The sequence below is a fragment of the Bos taurus genome, chromosome 12 (genome assembly GCF_002263795.3).
Source record: "Bos taurus isolate L1 Dominette 01449 registration number 42190680 breed Hereford chromosome 12, ARS-UCD2.0, whole genome shotgun sequence".
In the NCBI taxonomy this organism is placed as follows: domain Eukaryota; kingdom Metazoa; phylum Chordata; class Mammalia; order Artiodactyla; family Bovidae; genus Bos; species Bos taurus.
The window spans coordinates 72,233,293-72,253,150 of NC_037339.1; the positions used below are offsets into that span (position 1 = coordinate 72,233,293).

The 19,858-nt window shown below is 38.3% G+C and overlaps 1 protein-coding gene across 1 annotated transcript in view; it reads right to left on the reverse strand.

Moving 5' to 3' along the window:
• Window positions 1-19,858, reverse strand: part of LOC112449109 (ATP-binding cassette sub-family C member 4-like) — a 67,533-nt gene that overhangs the window by 35,694 nt on the left and 11,981 nt on the right. Inside the window, 6 exon segments of the mRNA XM_025000208.1 lie at window positions 4,331-4,380; window positions 4,383-4,403; window positions 12,692-12,838; window positions 13,855-13,946; window positions 14,633-14,670; window positions 15,433-15,573. Of these exon segments, the coding sequence (XP_024855976.1) occupies window positions 4,331-4,380; window positions 4,383-4,403; window positions 12,692-12,838; window positions 13,855-13,946; window positions 14,633-14,670; window positions 15,433-15,573 (489 nt within the window).

Consider the following 19,858-nt stretch of genomic DNA (forward strand, 5'->3'; position numbering starts at 1 on the left):
ATACTCCACAATCAGACTTGGCTAGGCAAGTCCAAAATCCTCAGGGCTGGCTTGTTACAAAGAACAGGCTGGAATTCTTGGGCAGGATGCTGTTATCCTCAGAAAGAATTTCTTATTTTCTTCAGGGAAGCCATAGCTCTTAGAGCATTTCAATTAATGGAACTGTGTCCATGGAACTATCCAGGATAATCACACTTAAAATTAACTGATTATGGACTTTAATCACATCTACAAAATACCTACAGAGCAACATACAGATCATTTATGAATAACTGGGGAATGTAGTTTGGTCAAGTTGACACATTAAAGTGACCACCACAAAATGGAAACTTTTCCCATGTCTTCTCATGAGTACTGCATAATTCTGACACCAAAAGCTGACAAAATATTTTAAGAAAAGCAAATTACAGACCAATATCCTTCATGAACAACAGATACCAAAATTCTTGACAAAATGTTAACAAGCTAATGATGTATAAAATGAGGTTACATTTTGATCAAGTAAAGATTATTCAAGGAATGCAAGTTTAACCTTCAAATACCAGTCACTATAATTCACATTAAAAGAGTTAAACAATCATATGATTATCTGAAGAGATGTAGAAAAAGTATTTGTCCAAATTCAACATCTTTTTTTCATTAAAAAAAATAAGTACAATTCTTAGCAATGAAGAAATTAAAGGAAATGCTTTCAAACTGATAATAGGTATCTACCTTAAAAACTGTAGTTAATATCATTTGTAATGAAGAAATACTGATTTTGCCCTAAGCATACAAGAGTGTGTTATTTAATTACTTCTATTAAACATTGTACTAGAAGGTCTAGCCACAACAATAAGTCAAGAAAAGCAAATAAAACTCATAAATACTGGAAATGAAGAAACAAAACTGTCATTATTTACCACTGACATGATTGTATGTGTACAAAATTCTACAGAATTAAAAAAAAAAAGTAATGAACTCCAGGCAATGCAAAATGAATTCATAAATAAATCAACTGTATTTCTACAGACTAGCAACAAGCAGTTAAATAATAGTATTTAAAAAAAAAAATCTAATAGAACTTCCCTGGTGGTCCAAGTGGATAAGAATCTACCTGCCAAAGCAGGGCACATGGATTCAGTCCCTGGTTCTGGAAGAGTACACATAACAAGCAGCAACTAACTCCATGGCCACAACTACTGAGCCCATGCTTTAGAACCAAAGTACTGCAACTACTGAACCTGCACACTACAGCTACTGAAGACCATGTGCCCTAGAGCCCATGCTCTGCAATAAGAAAAACTACCACAATGAGAAGCCCATGCACAGTAACTACAGAAAGCCCATGCATAGCAACAAAGACCCAGCACAGTCAAAAATAATTAATTAAAAAAACAATCCAATAACACAGTGAAAAAGCTAATATGTATGAATAAATTTAATCAGAGAAGTGTAAGATGTTGATATTAAAAATTACAAAGCATTTATGAAATTAAACAATACCTAGATAAGTGGAGAAAGATACCATATTCACAGTTGCAGACTCAAGACTGTTAAGACTTAGATTCCTTAAATCTGCCTGCAATGCAGGAGACCCTGGTTCAATTCCTGTGTTGGGAAGATCCACTGGAGAAGGGATCCACTTCAGTGGATACCCACTACCCACTCCAGTATCCTTGAACTTCCCTTGTGGCTCAGTTGGTAAAGAATCCGCCTGCAATGTGGGAGACTTGGGTTTGATCCCTGGGTTGGGAAGATCTTCTGGAGAAGGGAAAGGCTACCCACTGTAGTATTCTGGCCTGGAATATAGTCCATGGGTTGCAAAGAGTCGGACATGACTGAGAAACTTTCACTTTCAGATTCCTCAAATAATCTACAGTTAAAAGGAAATATTAATAAAACTATCAATTTGCTTTTATGAAAAAAGAAATTGAAAGGTTTCTAAAATTTACACAGAAAAGAATCCAGGATGATTGAAATAATCTTGACAAAGGAGTACAAAGTTAGAGGATTTAGTCTATGTACTTCATCTTTTATGAAAATGCACAATAACCAAAACTGCAGAATTGATATAAGAATAAATAGATTAGTGGAACAAAATATACAGACACAGACTTCATTAAATAGATTCAAAGGATTTATAATCAAAATGCCAGTTCAATACAAAAAAGTTTTTTAACAAATGTGGCCAGGATAACTGGAAAAAATAAACCTCAACCACTAACTAGTCTTTCACACACAAAAGTTAGTGTAAGGTACATCAATCTCTAAAAAGGTAAAATAATAGGAAAGCTAGGGCTGAAAATCAGTGAGACTAGAATTTTCTCTCCTCATTCATAAAAATGTCTCCTACTGAAATCAGGTAGCATCTATCCCTGTCCCTCCATCAGTTCAGTTCAGTTTAGTCGCTAGGTCATGTCCAACCTTTTGCCACCTCATGAATCGCAGCACGCCAGACCTCCCTGTCCATCACCAACTCCCGGAGTTTACTCAAACTCATGTCCATTGAGTCAGTGATGCCATCCAGCCATCTCATCCTCTGTCGTCCCCTTCTCCTCCTGCCCCCAATCCCTCCCAGCATCAGGGTCTTTTCCAATGAATCAGCTCTTCACATAAGGTGGCCAAAGTATTGGAGTTTCAGCTTTAGCATCAGTACTTCCAATGAACACCCAGGACTGATCTCCTTCAGAATGGACTGGTTGGATCTCCTTGCAGTCCAAGGGACTCTCAAGAGTCTTCTCCAACACCACAGTTCAAAAGCATCAATTCTTTGGCGCTCAGCTTTCTTCACAGTTCAACTCTCACATCCATACATGACCACTGGAAAAACCATGTCCCTCCATATGTCATGTGAAAATATGTGATGAATTCTGATTATGGCTGGTAACTAACCATGTGCTAAGCACACAGTGGATACCCAACCTTGAGCTAGCTTACCATAGCAAAGAAACAGAAATGTTCACAAAATCTTTTCAAAGTAACTCATAATCACTGTCAAAATGTGACACTGTTTTTAGGGAAAGATTGTTTCTGGGGATAAATTAAGCAGCTAATCCCAGCAGGGCACATTTATAAAGCAAGTTTGCAGAAAAGAAAAAAAATCGTTTTTTGTTTTTTTTTTTCCTTCTTCTTTTTTTGCAATTAAAGTTCTCTGAATCTCAGGTTAATTCTCATTGGTAAGCTAAAGAAGCCTTTGTTCATAGGCTGTTTGCATTTCAAAGTTCATTGCTGCATTTCTGCGTGCAGCTTTTGATAAATTCCTTTCATTCCCAAAATTAACACTTGGGAAGAAAACGAAAGTTCCCCACAGCCTTAATAACCAAAAAACAAATAGAATTAAACAACAGAATAAAACACCCCATACAAGCAACAATACTGAATGAGGAGATGAGAATTGAGACGACCCAACAACATTTTTTGGAACCTCAAGTTCACAGACAAAACAAAGGCTGAATAAAAGGTATGTCTGTGAGTATTTCTTTTCTTTTTTTTCCCCTTAAGAAACCTTAAGACAGAGCAATCAACGAATGAAAAGAAAACTGCAAACCAAAAACAAACAAGACATTTTCTGAGATAACTTTGATCCCATAGTCAAATTACTGGCTTAAAGCCTTTGTATCTTCAATAACTGCTCTTTATTGTCCTTATTGGGCTTCTCAGGTGGCTCAGTGGTAAAGAATCTACCTGACAATGCAGGAGATGTGGGTTTAATCCCTGGGTCAGGAAGATCCCCTAGAGAAGGAAATGGCTACCCAGTCCAGTACTCTTGCCTGGGAAATCCTATGGACAGAGGAGCCTGGCAGGCTACAGTCTATGGGGTCACAAAATAGTCAGACAAGACTTAGAGATTAAACAACAGCATTATCCTAGTTAAAGTATTATTTTCACCTTATTTTTTACCAATCTTTTCTTTTTAAGTAACCACACCTGGCCTTATCCAAATAAAATGATGCAGTAAATATTAGTCCTCTGTGGTAATACAATGCATAATTTAGTTCATCTAGGCTATCTTTCCATGAGAGGTGATTATTTCTATATTATGAAATGCACTCATAGTAAAGGGATCCATGCCAGATACCTAAAAGGCAGAGGGAGAACCACTGACCAAGCAAGTCACTTCTTCAGACCAACCTTGATATGACTGTGTAGGCACTCCTGCACCAGTGTTACTCATGTTAACTCAGCCTCTCAATCACAGCCACACATTTCTCTTACAAACATGGCCTTTACTGAAGATGACAGAACACATCGCCAGACTGAAAGGCCCACCCTCAGTCCCTGTGAAAAATCCTTGAGAAACAGGCATTCTGCTCTTCCTGTGAGAACTCTGACAGGACTGGTATGTTACCTGGATGTAATCTTGAAATATCAGGGGCAGTGAGTCATCCATATGTCCTTGGAGAAACGATTTAAAAGTCTTCCTGCAAGAACAGGACACAAGAAATAAGTCAGATAGGAACTCTAAGAGAAACAATTCACTAACAAATAAAAACAATATTCTTAAAGGATATGTTGTTAGGGACTTTCCTGATGGTACAGTAGATAAAAATCTGCCTGCCAGTGCAGAGGACATGGGTTTGATCCTTAGGCTTGGAATGTCCCATGCAGGAGGAAATGGCAACCCACTCCAGTATTCTTTCCTGTGAAATCCTATGAACTCAGGAGCATGGCAGGCTACAGTCCATGTGGTCACAAAAGAGTCAGACACAACTTAGCAACTAACCAAGTTTAATATATTACAGATTCACATGAAATAAGCTGGCATCCATGGTAAAAAGAAAAACCAAATAGGGTGATATCTAAAGACAAATAAAAATTCTACCAAATGGCAGTGGGCAGAGGGTTGAAACTGAGTCCTGATTTTTAAAAGAATCGGGGAAATCTTGTGGCAGCATCAGCAAGGGCTGGTGAATTTCAGAATATTCCCTCTTTTTAGATTCATCTTACCTAAGACTCACTAGTGCTAAATTGGTAATAAACAGTTGCAAAATACTTAAGTTAATCATAATTGTTACATAAATTTTGCTTTAGTTATCAATATTAATTTTGCTAAGTGATCAGTCAGTTCAGTCACTTGGAAGTGTCCAACTCATTGTGACCCCATGGACTGTAGCACACAAGGCTTCCCTGTCCATCACCAACTCCTGGAGTTGACTCAAACTCATTTCAATCAAGTCGGTGTTGCCATCCAACTATTTCATCCTCTGTCGTTGCCTTCTCCTCTCACCTTCAATTTTTCCCACCATCAGGGTCTTTTCTAATGAGTCAGTTCTTCACATCAGGTGGCCAAAGTTTTGAAACTTCAGCTTCAGCATCAGTCTCTCCAATGAATATTCAGGATAGATTTTTTTAAGGATTCACTGGTTGGATCTCCTTGCAGCCCATGGGACTCTCAAGAGTCTTCTCCAACACTACAGTTCAAAATCATCAATTCTTCAGTGCTCAGCTTTCTATATAGTCCAACTCTCACATCCATACATGACTACTGGAAAAACCATAGCTTTGACTAGATGGACCATTGCTGGCAAAGTAATGTCTCTGCTTTTTAATATGGTGTCTAGTTTGCTCATAGCTTTTCTTCCAAGAAGCAAGCATCTTTTAATTTCATGGAAGGGGTCACCATCTGTGGTGATTTTGGAGCCAAAAAAATAGTCTCTCACTGTTTTCCTTGTTTCCCCATCTATTTGCCATGAAGTGATGGGACTGGATGCCATGATCTTAGTTTTCTGAATGTTGAGTTTTAAGCCAACATTTTCACTCTCATATATCACTTTCCTTTTTTTTCCCTTAGAATAGCATATTTATTTATTTATTTAATATAAATTTATTTAATTGGAAGCTAATTACTTCACAATATTGTAGTGGTTTTGCCATTAATTGACATGAATCCACCACGGGTGTACATGTGTTCCCCTTCCTGAACCCCCGTCCCACCTCCCTCCCCATCCCATCCCTCTGGGTCATCCCAGTGCACCAACCCCGAGCACCCTGTCTCATGCATCGAACCTGGACTGACGATTCATTTCACATATGATAATACACATGTTTCAATGCTATTCTCCCAAATCATCCCACCCTCACCCTCTCCCACAGAGTCCAAAGACTGTTCTATACATCTGTGTCTCTTTTGCTGTCTCACATATAGGGTTATCATTACCATCTTTCTTTTTTTTTTTATATATTTTTATTATTTTTTTTTTTAATTTTTGCCAAATATCAAAATGAATCCACCACCGGTATACATGTGTTCCCCATCCTGAACCCTCCTCCCTCCTCCCTCTCCATACCATCCCTCTGGGTCGTCACAGTGCACCAGCCCCAAGCATCCAGTATCGTGCATTGAACCTGGACTGGCATCTCGTTTCATACATGATATTCCACATGTCTCAATGCCATTCTCCCAAATCTTCTCACCTTCTCCCTCTCCCACAGAGTCCATAAGACTGTTCTATACATCAGTGTCTCTTTTGCTGTCTCGTATACAGGGTTATCGTTACCATCTTTCTAAATTCCATATATATGTGTTAATATACTGTATTGGCGTTTTTCTTGCTGACTTACTTCACTCTGTCTAATAGGCTTCAGCTTCATCCACCTCATTAGAACTGATTCAAATGTATTCTTTTTAATGGCTGAGTAATATTCCATTGTGTATATGTACCACAACTTTCTTATCCATTCTTCTGCCAATGGACATCTAGGTTGCTTCCATGTCCTGGCTATTATAAACAGTGCTGCGATGAACATTGGGGTACACGTGTCTCTTTCAATTTTTGTTTCCTTGGTGTGTATTCCCAGTAGTGGGATTTCTGGGTCATAAGGCAGTTCTATTTCCAGTATTTTAAGGAATCTCCACACTGTCCTCCATAGGGGCTATACTAGTTTGCATTCCCACCAACAGGGTAAGAGCGTTCCCTTTACTCCATGCCCTCTCCAGCATTTACTGCTTGTAGCCTTTTGGATAGCAGCCATTCTGACTGGCATGAAATGGTACCTCATTGTGGTTTTGATTTGTATTTCTCTGATAAAGAATGATGTCGAGCATCTTTTCATATGTTTGTGAGAGGGTAACAGGCAGGAAGGCCAGGGGTCTCCAAAGGGAGGAAATAGCCTGCAAGTGTCAGACATTTTTCTCTCTCTTAAGTGCCAGGAGGAAACAAAGTAGCAATATTTTTTCCTTCTCTATACAAATTCAAAAGGTTTCTCTTAAAATACTGTGTTGCCATAATGATACCTGGTTTCACCTGAAGTTAACTATTCTCAAACCTAGAGATAACCAATGCCTTTTTCTTATGGAAATGTTTGTCTTAAGCTATGCTAATGTACTATGCATTTACCCCAAACTCTGTCTTCAAGTCGGTTCTGCCTCTTGGCTCAGAACCTACTTAACAAACCAGTATGTTATACTCAGATATTGTTACCCTAATCTATGTAAATGAAACTATTTGTACGGTAGTCTGCCTTTCTTCAAGATTCAGGTTAATCATTTTATGGCCCAGGATAAACCATTTGGTGCCAAAATTATCCCAAAATGCAAATTATGGGTAAGGGGCCTGGTGCCATTCTGAATTTTAAGACATTTCTTTCTTTGATTAACAAACTGCTTGTGACTATATAACTTCCAGCTGAAAACTAGCAGGGGGGTACTCTTTCTGCCCCCTTCTGATGGCTATGTCAGAAGCTTTCTCTATCTCCTTTATACTTTAATAAAACTTTATTACAAAAAAGCTCTGAGTGATCAAGCCTCATCTCCGGCCCCAGATTGAATTCTCCTCCTCCGGGGGCATGGAATCCTGGTGTATTTGCGTGATTTAACAACCTTTCATTTGTTAGCCATCTGCATGTCTTCTTTGGAGAAATGTCTGTTTAGTTCTTTGGCCCATTTTTTGATTGGGTCATTTATTTTTCTGGAATTTGAGCTTCAGGAGTTGCTTGCATATTTTTTGATATTAATTCTTTGTCCATTGCTTCATTTGCTCCCATTCTGAAGGCTGTCTTTTCACCTTGCTAATAGTTTCCTTTGTTGTAAAGAAGCTTTTAAGTTTAATTAGGTCTCATTTGTTTATTTTTGCCTCTATTTCCAGTATTCTGGGAGGTGGGTCATAGAGGATCCTGCTGTGATTTATGTCAGAGAGTGTTTTGCCTATGTTTTCCTCTAGAAGCTTTATAGTTTCTGGTCTTACGTTTAGATCTTTAATCCATTTTGAGTTTATTTTTGTGTATGGTGTTAGAAAGTGTTCTAGTTTCATTCTTTTACAAGTGGTTGACCAGTTTTTCCAGCACCACTTGTTAAAGAGATTGTCTTTTCTCCATTGTATATTCTTGCCTCCTTTGTCGAAGATAAGCTGTCCATCAGTGCATGGATTTATCTCTGGGCTTTCTATTTTATTCCACTGATCTATATTTCTGTCTTTGTGCCAGTACCATACTGTCTTGATGAGTGTGGCTTTGTAGTAGAGTCTGAAGTCAGGCAAGTTGATTCCTCCAGTTCCATTCTTCTTTCTCAAGATCGCTTTAGCTATTTGAGGGTTTTTTTTTTTTTTTGGTATTTCCATACAAATTGTGAACTTGTTTGTTCTAGTTCTGTGATAAATACCGTTGATAGCTTGATAGGGATTGCATTGAATCTATAGATTGCTTTGGATAGTATACTCTCCTCTTTAACTTTCATCAAGAGGCTCTTAAGTTGTTCTTTGCTTACTGCCATAAAGGTGGTGTCATCTGCATATCTGAGGTTATTGATTTTTCTCCCATCAATCTTGATTCCAGCTTGTGCTTCATCCAGTCCAGCATTTCTCTTGATGTACTCTGCATAGAAGGTAAATAAGCAGGGTGACAATATACATCCTTGACCAATCCTTTTCCAGTTTGGAACCAGTCTTTTGTTCCATGTCCAGTTTTAATTTTTGCCTTTTAACCTGCATATAGATTTCTTAGGAGGCAGGTCAGGTGGTCTGGTATTTTCATCTCTTTCAGAATTTTCCAGGTTGTTGTGATCCACACAGGCAAAGGCTTTGGTATAGTCAATACAGCAGAATTAGGTGTTTTTCTTGAACTGTTTTGCTTTTTTTATGATCCAACGGATGTTGGCAATTTGATCTCTGGTTCCATTGCCTTTTGGGAGAAGGCAATGGCACCCCACTCCAGTACTCTTGCCTGGAAAATCCCATGGATGGAGAAGCCTAGTAAGCTGCAGTCCATGGGGTCGCTGGGAGTTGGACACGACTGAGCAACTTCACTTTCACTTTTAACTTTCATGTATTGGAGAAGGAAATGGCAACCCACTCCAGTGTTCTTGCCTGGAGACTCCCAGGGACGGGGGAGCCTGGTGGGCTGTCGTCTATGCAGTTGCACAGAGTTGGACACAACTGAAGTGACTTAGCAGTCCACTGCCTTTTCTAAATCTAGCTTGAACATCTGGAAGTTCACAGTTCACATATTGTTGAAGCCTGGTTTGGATAATTTTACTAAGTGATACTTTTTAAATAAACATAATTATAACCTCTCCTTTATAATTCAGTAACAGAAAAAGATATTTTCTGAGATGACTTTGATCCCATAATCAAATTACTGGCTTAAAGACTTTTTATCTTCAATAACTGCTCTCTCTAGTCCTTGTTGGGCTTTCCAGGTCTCTCAGTGGTAAAGAATCTACATGCCAATACAGGAGATGTGGGTTTGATCCCTGGGTCAGGAAGATCCCCTGGAGAAGTAAATGGCAATCACTCCAGTATTCTTGCCTGCAAAATCCCATGGACAGAAAAGCCTGGTGGGCTACAGTCCATGGGGTTGCAAAGAATGGGGCAAGACTTAACTAAACCACCAACTACCATGACCTCACTGAAAAATTTTTCCCCCCCATATGGTTCACAGCATCTCCCATTTTGGGAAATTGTGGATTCTGGCCATTTCCAAGTTGTGAGTTTACTACTGGGGTTGTAAGTCATTATTTTCAGAGACGTACAAGATGTGACAAACATAGACTTATGAATAAGCATCTAAGAAGATCAGAGGAATGTAGGCAGGAAAACAGAAATATTACTAAAAGACTAAGAATCACTTGTCATTTATTTTCTTTCCCTTATCATAATCCACAACAATAGTATATTCTAAAGGCTGTAGGATTAGAAGATGAGAACTAATTTGTAGTAAACATCCAGTGTGAACTAAAAATGCCATCTGTCACATCAGTAAACAAAGGATGCTGCAGCTATCAGGACTCTGCAGCCACTCTGCAAGGCTGGTACACACTGAGGAGGCTCAGGCTGAGAAAGCACAGGGTACTGGCCCCAGAGAGTGGAGCACATCAAAGGAACTGTAACAGGGAAGGGCCAATTTTTACTCCATGTTGGATCTACTTGTCTTTAACTTTTGCTTATCCATTGTTTTTGTCAGGGAACCTTGCCCCTCTGCCTGAATGTTAAACTAAAGTGGCTTTTTTTCAGCTCAGTGGGAGACAATCTGACCCTCACCAGCTGTGAATGACTGAAGAAAAGAAAAAAATTAACACATCACCTCCTCTTGTGCAAGATAAATGGTCTTTTAACTTTACTTCCTCACCTCCTGTCCCTCTTTGTTCTATAAAACAGACTGGCATTCAGACCCCAATAAGATGGTTTTCTGAGACATTAGTCTGCCATCTTCTCAATCTGCCAACTTTCCAAACAATGTCATTATTTCCTGTTTTAACATCTCATCTGTAAGACTGTTTGGCCTTTCATGAGGTGAGCAGAATGAGCTTGAAATCAGTAACACAGCTATATGTCGTTTTCTCTTCATGACATAACATATCAGAAATAAAGTCCACCAAAAACAATCTATTACAAATTTTACTTTTGGAAATAAACACAGGGACATGTTCAATTTAATACACCATTAAAAGAGTAAATAATTGATTCCCCTAAACCTTTGGGCCTATCTTTTCAGTATTTATTTGGGCTTCTATTTTGTTGAAGGAATGAAGTTCTGATAATAGACAAAGGAGGGAGAGAAAAGACATACACTGTGTATGCCTGCTGTTTAAGGATTAGTGACTTGAAGATTTAAACTTGGTTCCAAATCCTTGAAGAATAAATAAATCAGCATCTAGAAAGGCCTACAGGCCATCAAGAGCCTGGTTAACTGCGGTCACAAGCACTCAGAGGCTGTGATAACAAAAATTCAGTCCCACCTGATGCTCCCAAATGTAAGACTGTAGTTTTCACATTAACAGGCAAAGCAGAGCAACTTGAAAGCCATAAGAGCATGGACTCCTCCAATCACTTCCTCACTCTGGCTTCATAACAAGATGAGATCTGTGTAGGCCTCTGCAGTCTACCATCCTGTGCTCCTCACAGTGCCTGGACCAAACAACATGTGCTTAAAAAAATCTGCACAAGATGCTGCTCTGAATAATCATATTTAATCCTCACAACATTCTTATGAAATAAGAAGGGCACAACTATTCCCATTTCACAGGAGAGGAAGCTCCCAGACACTGTGTCATCATCCTCAGTAAGATTCATTGGTCACTGATCATGTGCTAAGTACTGTGAATGTATTAACCTGCTTAATGCCCACAACATCAAGATATTGGTAAGTGTGTGAATAGTATTCTCATTTTACAGGTAAGAAAATCAAGACAGAGAGAAATTAAATAACTAGCACATAAGTATTAACATAACTATAAGTAGCTATTACTATTAGTAACTATCTCTAGGACTAAATCCAGGAAGTTGGCTCCACAGTCTATACTTATAATCATGACAACATCCTGCCTTAAGATTTGCCTGCCCAGTAGTATCTACCTACTTTGGTCTTGATCACACAGCTAGTTGATGACCAGGCCAAGGCTACTCCTGTCCTCCCTCCAGTCACATCCCTGTCTCAACAGGTCCTGTCAATCATCACCTGCAAAAAACAAAGCCACCCTGGACCTCAGCACAAGTCTAACCAACTGAACAGAGTGGGAATGTACACTGATGAACTAACTTTTCATAGGAACCCAGGTCAGGAGGCTACCTTCCAAAAGCAAGACAGGTCGAAGGCCTCAGGGTGGAGGAAGCAAGCACTGGGAAACCTTCAGGGACACTCTTACTTAATACTGAAGACCCGCCTGCTACCTGCTACAAGATTCTTAAATGTAACCAAAAGTCCATTGTAAAAATAGAAAGCTGATTTTACTGAAGAGGATGTATACATTTCACTGACCTTGTATTTTAATTAATTTTCCATTACCATTTATTTAAGGCTCAAAATATGAGCACATGCCAGAGTCCATGGTACCAGAAATGGATGGCCGGTGAAAGAAACAAACACACAGTCTGTCTTCTGCAGAGATGTTCCCAGAAGAAGGTCCAACCTAGTTAGCTTAACACTATGTAATGCAGCCAATGTTTCAGCAAAACTAGTCAAAAACACTTCAACACATTTATATCATATGTTGGGTGTTTTATATGCCACCCAACAAATGGACTCTTAAATCTACCTGCAAAGTAAACATTCATTAATCCTTACAGACATGTACAAATTGGAATAAAAGTGTATATGCTCCTATATTCAGATTTTCTCTGGTAGGAAAAGTTATCAGTGAAGGCTTTTGTAGAAAATGAATAAACATGCACAGTGATTTTCTTCCAAGCATGTCTTCCATTTTCAAATATGAAAATGTACTCAGGTTCCAAATGTGTTAATAAGACATAGTCACTGAGAAACTTGGTGTCTGACTTACCTGTTGGATTTCTATTGAAGAACAATACTGGAGCTCTTAAAATGGTCTCCCACATTTTGTTGTGCAAAGTTTGTGAAGAATTAATAAGGATGTGAAGTATCAACAGAGACCTTGTGATGCCAAAAAGGACAGTAGATACAATTAACCCTGAAATAAAGAAATATCACTCAGCACAAGATCTCTGTCTTATCCTCAATGACGCTAGGATGGTGGGCAATTTACAAAGATACTGTGTACTTATTCTATAAATAAAATTTATATAGAAGCTTACATATTTAGAATACAGAATAAATATATATATATATATATATGTAAACATATATAAAGTAGATATGTAAGAGTTTAATGCTTTGACACAAATATATTTATAAAGAAGAATATAACAATCACTGTTTACCTCTCACTAAAAAGAAACAACATGGGGGGTGGGAATCATATGTAAACTACAGTTTCATTCTAGGCTTTCCTAATTCAATTACAAGTTCTAAACACTGCTGTGAATAGAGAGAGTCATGTTACTATTAGTCTGGCAAGCCAGATATTAAATTAATCACACAATTCAGGAGGAGATAACACTGATCTCAAAGTAATAAAGAGAAGGAATCTAATCCCAGGCACTGAATTTCCCCTGCTTAGCTTCTCAAGTAAGTAGTGAAGCCCAAGAGATGAACAGTGTGGTAAAGGAGAGCTTTGCATACCTATGAGGGAATAATGCTTTTATTTGTGGCCCATGCTGCCAGAGGATTTCATCCAAGATCAATAAAAGCCAGAGTTTATTTAGAGAGAATTGGATCAACATGAACCACAGGTTGGAGATCCATTTCTAATCCCCTTGTCCGTCCATATAATGATGTAAGATTTAGCAAAAGTGACCTATTAGAGTAGACAATAGCCATGTATTTCCAGTGGCTGATTTTCTGAATGTGCAATCCTGGTTTTAACTACCAAAATCCAGTACAGAGCAAATTAAGAGTCTTCATTCAACCTCTTTTCTTCTAGCAGATCTTTAAAATAATTTATCCTAATTAGCTCACAGAGTAAATGTGACTCAGACACTTAATCTACTAAGACATTGCTGAATTACTCTGGAAGTCCTCAATGTTCACATGGACTCTGTAAGTACCTTAAACTCTGGTATAATAGAGCAGATGACTCAACTTTACCTGAATAAACTCCTAAGAACCAGTTCAGGAGGAGCATCACATCTACATCTTTTACTAATGCCCCAGAATACACGTCACGTTGTACATTCGCCCTACGGAACAGGGAAGAAAAAATATTGCACTATACATATATATAGAATTTACAAAAATATATAAAAAAAAATTACCTCAATTCAAGAAATGCATTAATGCTGGAAAATGGTTCTCAAATAACAAGACTCTGTGGGGGTCTCTGTTAAAAATTTGAATCGTGACTTTTGGTTCTCAAAATTGTCTATGAAGACAGACTTAGAAAATAAACTTATGGTTGCTAAGTTCATTTTAGCTTCCCCTCTAAGAGAGTTTGGGATGGTCATGCACAAACTGCTCTATTTAAAACAGATAACCAACAAGGACTTATTGTATAAGTCCTCAGAACATGTATATGGAACTCTGCTCAGTGTTATGTGGCAGCCAGGTTATAGTTTTAGGGGAGAATGGATACACGTATATGTAGGGTTGAGTCCTTTTGCTGTTCATCTGAACATTGTTAATATCAAAACATTGTTAATCGGCTATACCTTAATATAAAATTAAAAGTTCTAAAAAAAAGAAAACAGATTGTGTGTGAAAAAGCTGCTAAAAGGAGGGACATGGGGAGAAACAACTGACTGATCATACTCCACCCACTGGAACTTTTGTTTTTTTGTTAGGGAAACTACATGAGGGTCAGAAGATGAGGTTAAACAAGCCCCACCCCCACCTGACTCTGTGGGAAATCAGACCAGGAATCACTCACCAGAATGCAAGCCACCAATCCTGCAGGACATAGGCAACCTGGAGCAGGAAACAACAGTCACTCACACACTGACATTGCTGAGCCCTCAAATCTTGCTCACTAGGATGGGGGCTGGAAAGGCTCCAGAACAAGGAGATGGTCCTTCCGGCCCAGGTCTGTGCCAAGCCCCACATCCCAGGTGACTACAGTTCAGGGGAGGGCATGCTAAATTTTAAAATCTTTAAAACATATCCTTTTTTCCCTAGAAGACTTTATTCCCCACATAAAAAGTTTTTCAATGCAAATCCAAGTGAACCTCAAAATGCAATAATAACAGTACAAATATCAGGATTTTTCAAAGCAAAAAGCTTGACATATACTGTGATGGTCAGTTTTCTGTGTCACCTTGGCTTGGCCAGTCTCCAGTGATTCAACCAAACACTCATCCAGATATTGCTGTGAAGGTATGTTGTGGACGATATTCATGTCCATCATCAGAACTGAAGTAGAGAAGATCACCCTCAACACTGTTGTGGCCTCATCCATTCAGACTAAGAACTTAAGAGCAAAAACTGAGTCTTCCTGGAGTAGGAAGAAATTCTGCCTCAAGACTTTAGGGTCAGCTCCTGCCTGAAGTTCCAGCTTGCAGGCCTGCTGGCCTTTCTGATTTCACATTTATGCGGCTAGATCCCAGAACATCATGAGTCAATTCTTTGAGATAAATTTCTTAATACATATTTAAAAATAAGTATAAAATACAGCATAAATAGTATATAAACATCAATCTGAGTGTGCAAACCAAAATAAAAGCCCTTCCATACCTGAGCTGCGATGTTTACTAGAATAAGGAAGATGATGACAGACCAGTGAGCACTGTCTGTGAAGTAATTCTTGTAGGTTTTAAAACCAACTTTTCCTTCCAAATGATCCTCTAGAGGTAATGTAACCTGTATATTCTCAGTCTGGAAGGGAAAAATGGCATTAAGAGATGAAATTTTGTAAGAGATGAAATTTTAAACAATGAACCCCAAATTTAAAGAGTTCAACAAAGCCCTCCTCTGCACAGCTGTGGGGAAACAGACACATCTCATACACTGGTAAGAATGCAAGATGGTCTATCTCCCGTGGAGAAGAGTGTGGGAATATCTGTCCAAATCACTTATGCATTTACCCCTGGACTCAGACATTCCACTTCTAGGAATCTATTAGAAATAAGGAAATATCATTTGCATGAGGTCACTCACTGTTGGGTGACTTTGCTTAAAGTAGATCATGATTCTCAGCACTTGTAAAACAAAATTAATTAACAGGTAAATGCAGACGCTTGCTCTAAAATGATACACAAAATGATATGGAGCTGATGTATCCTGCTAGATGACTTGTGTCACTCAGTAATAAAAATATAAAACATACTTGGGGCTCAAAATATTGGCCAAACACAGTACACTGAGTTAACAGAGAGAGCTGGAGTAATATTAGTTTAGATAGCAAGTAACAAGCATATGATCAGAATCTATTTGGCTCCTAAATTTTAGAGAGTGATTCCTGAGTGTGGAATGTGAGGGACTAATCTGAACATTTATCAGAATCATATAGGCTTCTGGACTTGGATATCAAGGAATATCTGTGTATGTTTTTAAGAAAGATCTAGTACATTTCTGCATATCTGACTGAAGGACTTAAAATGCATTATAGAGTCACTGGAGTCTAGGATATCCTTGGGTCTATGCTGGCCACTGGGATTCAAGATCAATTAAGTTGTGGTTCCCAATTCAGCACCACCAAACCAGCTCTTCAACAAATGCTAAAGGATCTTTTCTGGATAGGAAACACAGAAAAGGTTTATAAATCCTTGAACCCAAAACAACAAAGTAAATGGCAATGGGATCATACTTATCAATAATCACCTTAAATGTAAATGAGTTGAATGCCCCAACCAAAAGACAAAGACTGGCTGAATGGATACAAAAACAAGACCCCTATATATGCTGTCTACAAGAGACCCACCTCAAACCAAGGGACACATACAGACTGAAACTGAAGGGCTGGAAAAAGATATTTTATTCAAATGGAGACCAAAAGAAAGCAAGAATAGCAATACTCATATCAGATAAAATAGACTTTGAAATAAAGGCCATGAGAAGAGACAAAGGACACTACATAATGACCAAAGGATCAATCCAAGAAGAAGGTATAACAATTATAAATATATATGCACCCAACATAGAAGCACTGCAATATGTAAAACAAATGCTAACATGTATGAAAGGGGAAATTAACAGTAACACAATGATAGTACTACTACTAAGTCACTGCAGTCGTGTCCGACTCTGTGCGACCCCATAGACAGCAGCCCACCAGGCTCCCCCATCCCTGGGATTCTCCAGGTAAGAACACTGGGGTAGGTTGTCATTTCCTTCTCCAATGCATGAAAGTGAAAAGGGAAAGTGAAGTCGCTCAGTCGTGCCCGACTCTTAGTCACCCCATGGACTGCAGCCTACCAGGCTCCTCCATCCATAGGATTTTCCAGGCAAGAGTACTGGAGTGGGGTGCCATTGCCTTCTCCACAATAATAACACAATAATAGTGGGAGACTTTAATACCCCACTCACACCTATGGATATATCAACTAAACAGAAAATTAGCAAGGAAACACAAACTTTAAATGATACAATGGACCAGTTAGACTTAATTGATATATATAGGACATTTCACCCCAAAATAATGAATTTCACCTTTTTCTCAAGTGCACACAGAACCTTCTCCAGGATAGACCACATCCTGGGCCATAAATCTAGCCTTGGTAAATTCAAAAAAACTTGAAATCATTTCAAGCATCTTTTCTGATCACAATGTGGTAAGATTAGATGTCAACTACAGGGAAAAAAAAAAAACTATTAAAAATATAAACATCTGGAGGCTAAACAACATGCTCAGAATAACCAACAAATCAAAAGAAGAAATCAAATCACAGAAGAAATCAAAAAAGAAACCAAAATTTGCATAGAAACAAATGAAAATGAAAACACAACAACCAAAACCTATGGGATTCAGTAAAAGGAGTGCTAAGGGGAAGGTTCACAGCAATACAAGAGTACCTCAATAAACAAGAGAAAAATCAAATAAATAACCTAACTCTGCACCTAAAGCTACTAGAAAAAGAAGAAATGAAGAACTCCAGGGTTAGAAGGAAAGAAATGATAAAAATTAGGGCAGAAATAAATGAAAAAGAAAGGAGACCATAGCAAAAATCAACAAAGCTAAAAGCTGGTTCTTTGAGAAGATAAATAAAATAGACAAACCATTAGCCAGACTCGTCAAAAAACAAAGGGAGAAGAATCAAATCAACAAAATTAGAAATGAAAATGGAGAAATCACAACACACAACACAGAAATACAAAGGATCCTAAGAGACTACTATCAGCAACTATATGCAAATAAAATGGACAACTTGGAAGAAATCAATAAATTCTTAGAAGTATAACTTTCCAAAACTGAACCAGGAAGAAATAGAAAATCTTAAGAGACCCATCACAAGCATGGAAATTGAAATTCTAATCAGAAATCTTCCAACAAACAAAAGCCCAAGACCAGATGGCTTCATAGGTGAATTCTACCAAATATTCAGAGAAGAGCTAACACCTATCCTACTCAAACTCTTTCAGAAAATTGCAGAGGAAGGTAAACTTCCAAACTCATTCTATGAAGCCACCATCACCCTAATACCAAAACCAGAAAAAAGATGCCACAAAGCAAAATGAAAAAACTACAGGCCAAAGTCACTGATGAACATAGATGCAAAACTCCTTAAGAAAATTCTAGCAAGCAGAATCCAATAACACGCTAAAAATATCATACATCATGACCAAGTGGGCTTTATCCCAGGATATAAGGATTCTTCAATATTTGGTAATCAGTCAATGTGATACACCACTTTAACAAATTGAAAAATAAAAACCATATGATTATCTCAATAGATGGAGAGAAAACCTTTGACAAAATTAAACATCCATTTATGATAAAAACCCTCCAGAAAGCAGGCATAGAAGGAACATGCCTAAACATAATAAAAGCCATATATGATAAGCCCACAGCAAACATTATCTTCAAAAGTGAAAAATTGAAAGCATTTCCCCTAAAGTCAGGAGCAAGACAAGGGTGCCCACTCTCACCACAACTATTCAACATAGTTTTGGAAGTTCTAGACACAGCAATCAGAGACGAAATAGAAATAAAAGGAATCCAGATTGGAAAAGAAGAAGTAAAACTCTCACTGTTTTCAGATGACATGACCCTCTATATAGAAAACCTAAAGACACCACCAGAAAATTACTAGAGCTAATCAATGAATATAGTAAAGTTGAAGGATATAAAATCAACTCATAGAAATCCCTGGCATTCTTATACATTAACAATGAGAGAACATAAAGAGAAATTAAGGAAACAATTCCATTCACCATTGCAATGAATAGAATAAAATACTGAAAGATAAATCTACTTAAGGAAACAAAAGACCTATATATAGAAAACTATAAAACACTGGTGAAAGAAATCAGATCAGTCACTCAGTTGTGTCTGACTCTTTGCGTCCCCAAGAATCACAGCACGCCAGGCCTCCCTGTCCATCACCAACTCCCAGAGTTCACTCAGACTCATGTCTATCGAGTCAGTGATGCCATTCAACCATCTCATCCTCTGTCGTCCCTTCCTCCTCTTGCCCCCAATCCCTCCCAGAATCAGGGTCTTTTCCAATGAGTCAACTCTTCGCATGAGGTGGCCAAAGTACTGGAGTTTCAGCTTTAGCATCATTCCTTCCAAAGAAATCCCAGGGCTGATCTCCTTCAGAATGGACTGGTTGGATCTCCTTGCAGTCCAAGGGACTCTCAAGAGTCTTCTCCAACACCACAGTTCAAAAGCATTAATTCTTCGGCACTCAACCTTCTTCACAGTCCAACTCTCACATCCATACATGACCACAGGAAAAACCTTAGCCTTGACTAGACAAACCTTTGTTGGCAAAGTAATGTCTCTGCTTTTGAATATGCTATCTAGGTTGGTCATAACTTTCCTTCCAAGGAGTAAGCGTCTTTTAATTTCATGGCTTCAGTCATTATCTGCAGTGATTTTGGAGCCCAGAAAAGTAAAGTCTAACACTGTTTCCACTGTTTCCCCATCTATTTCCCATGAAGTGATGGGACCGGATGTCATGATCTTCATTTTCTGAATGTTGAGCTTTAAGCCAACTTT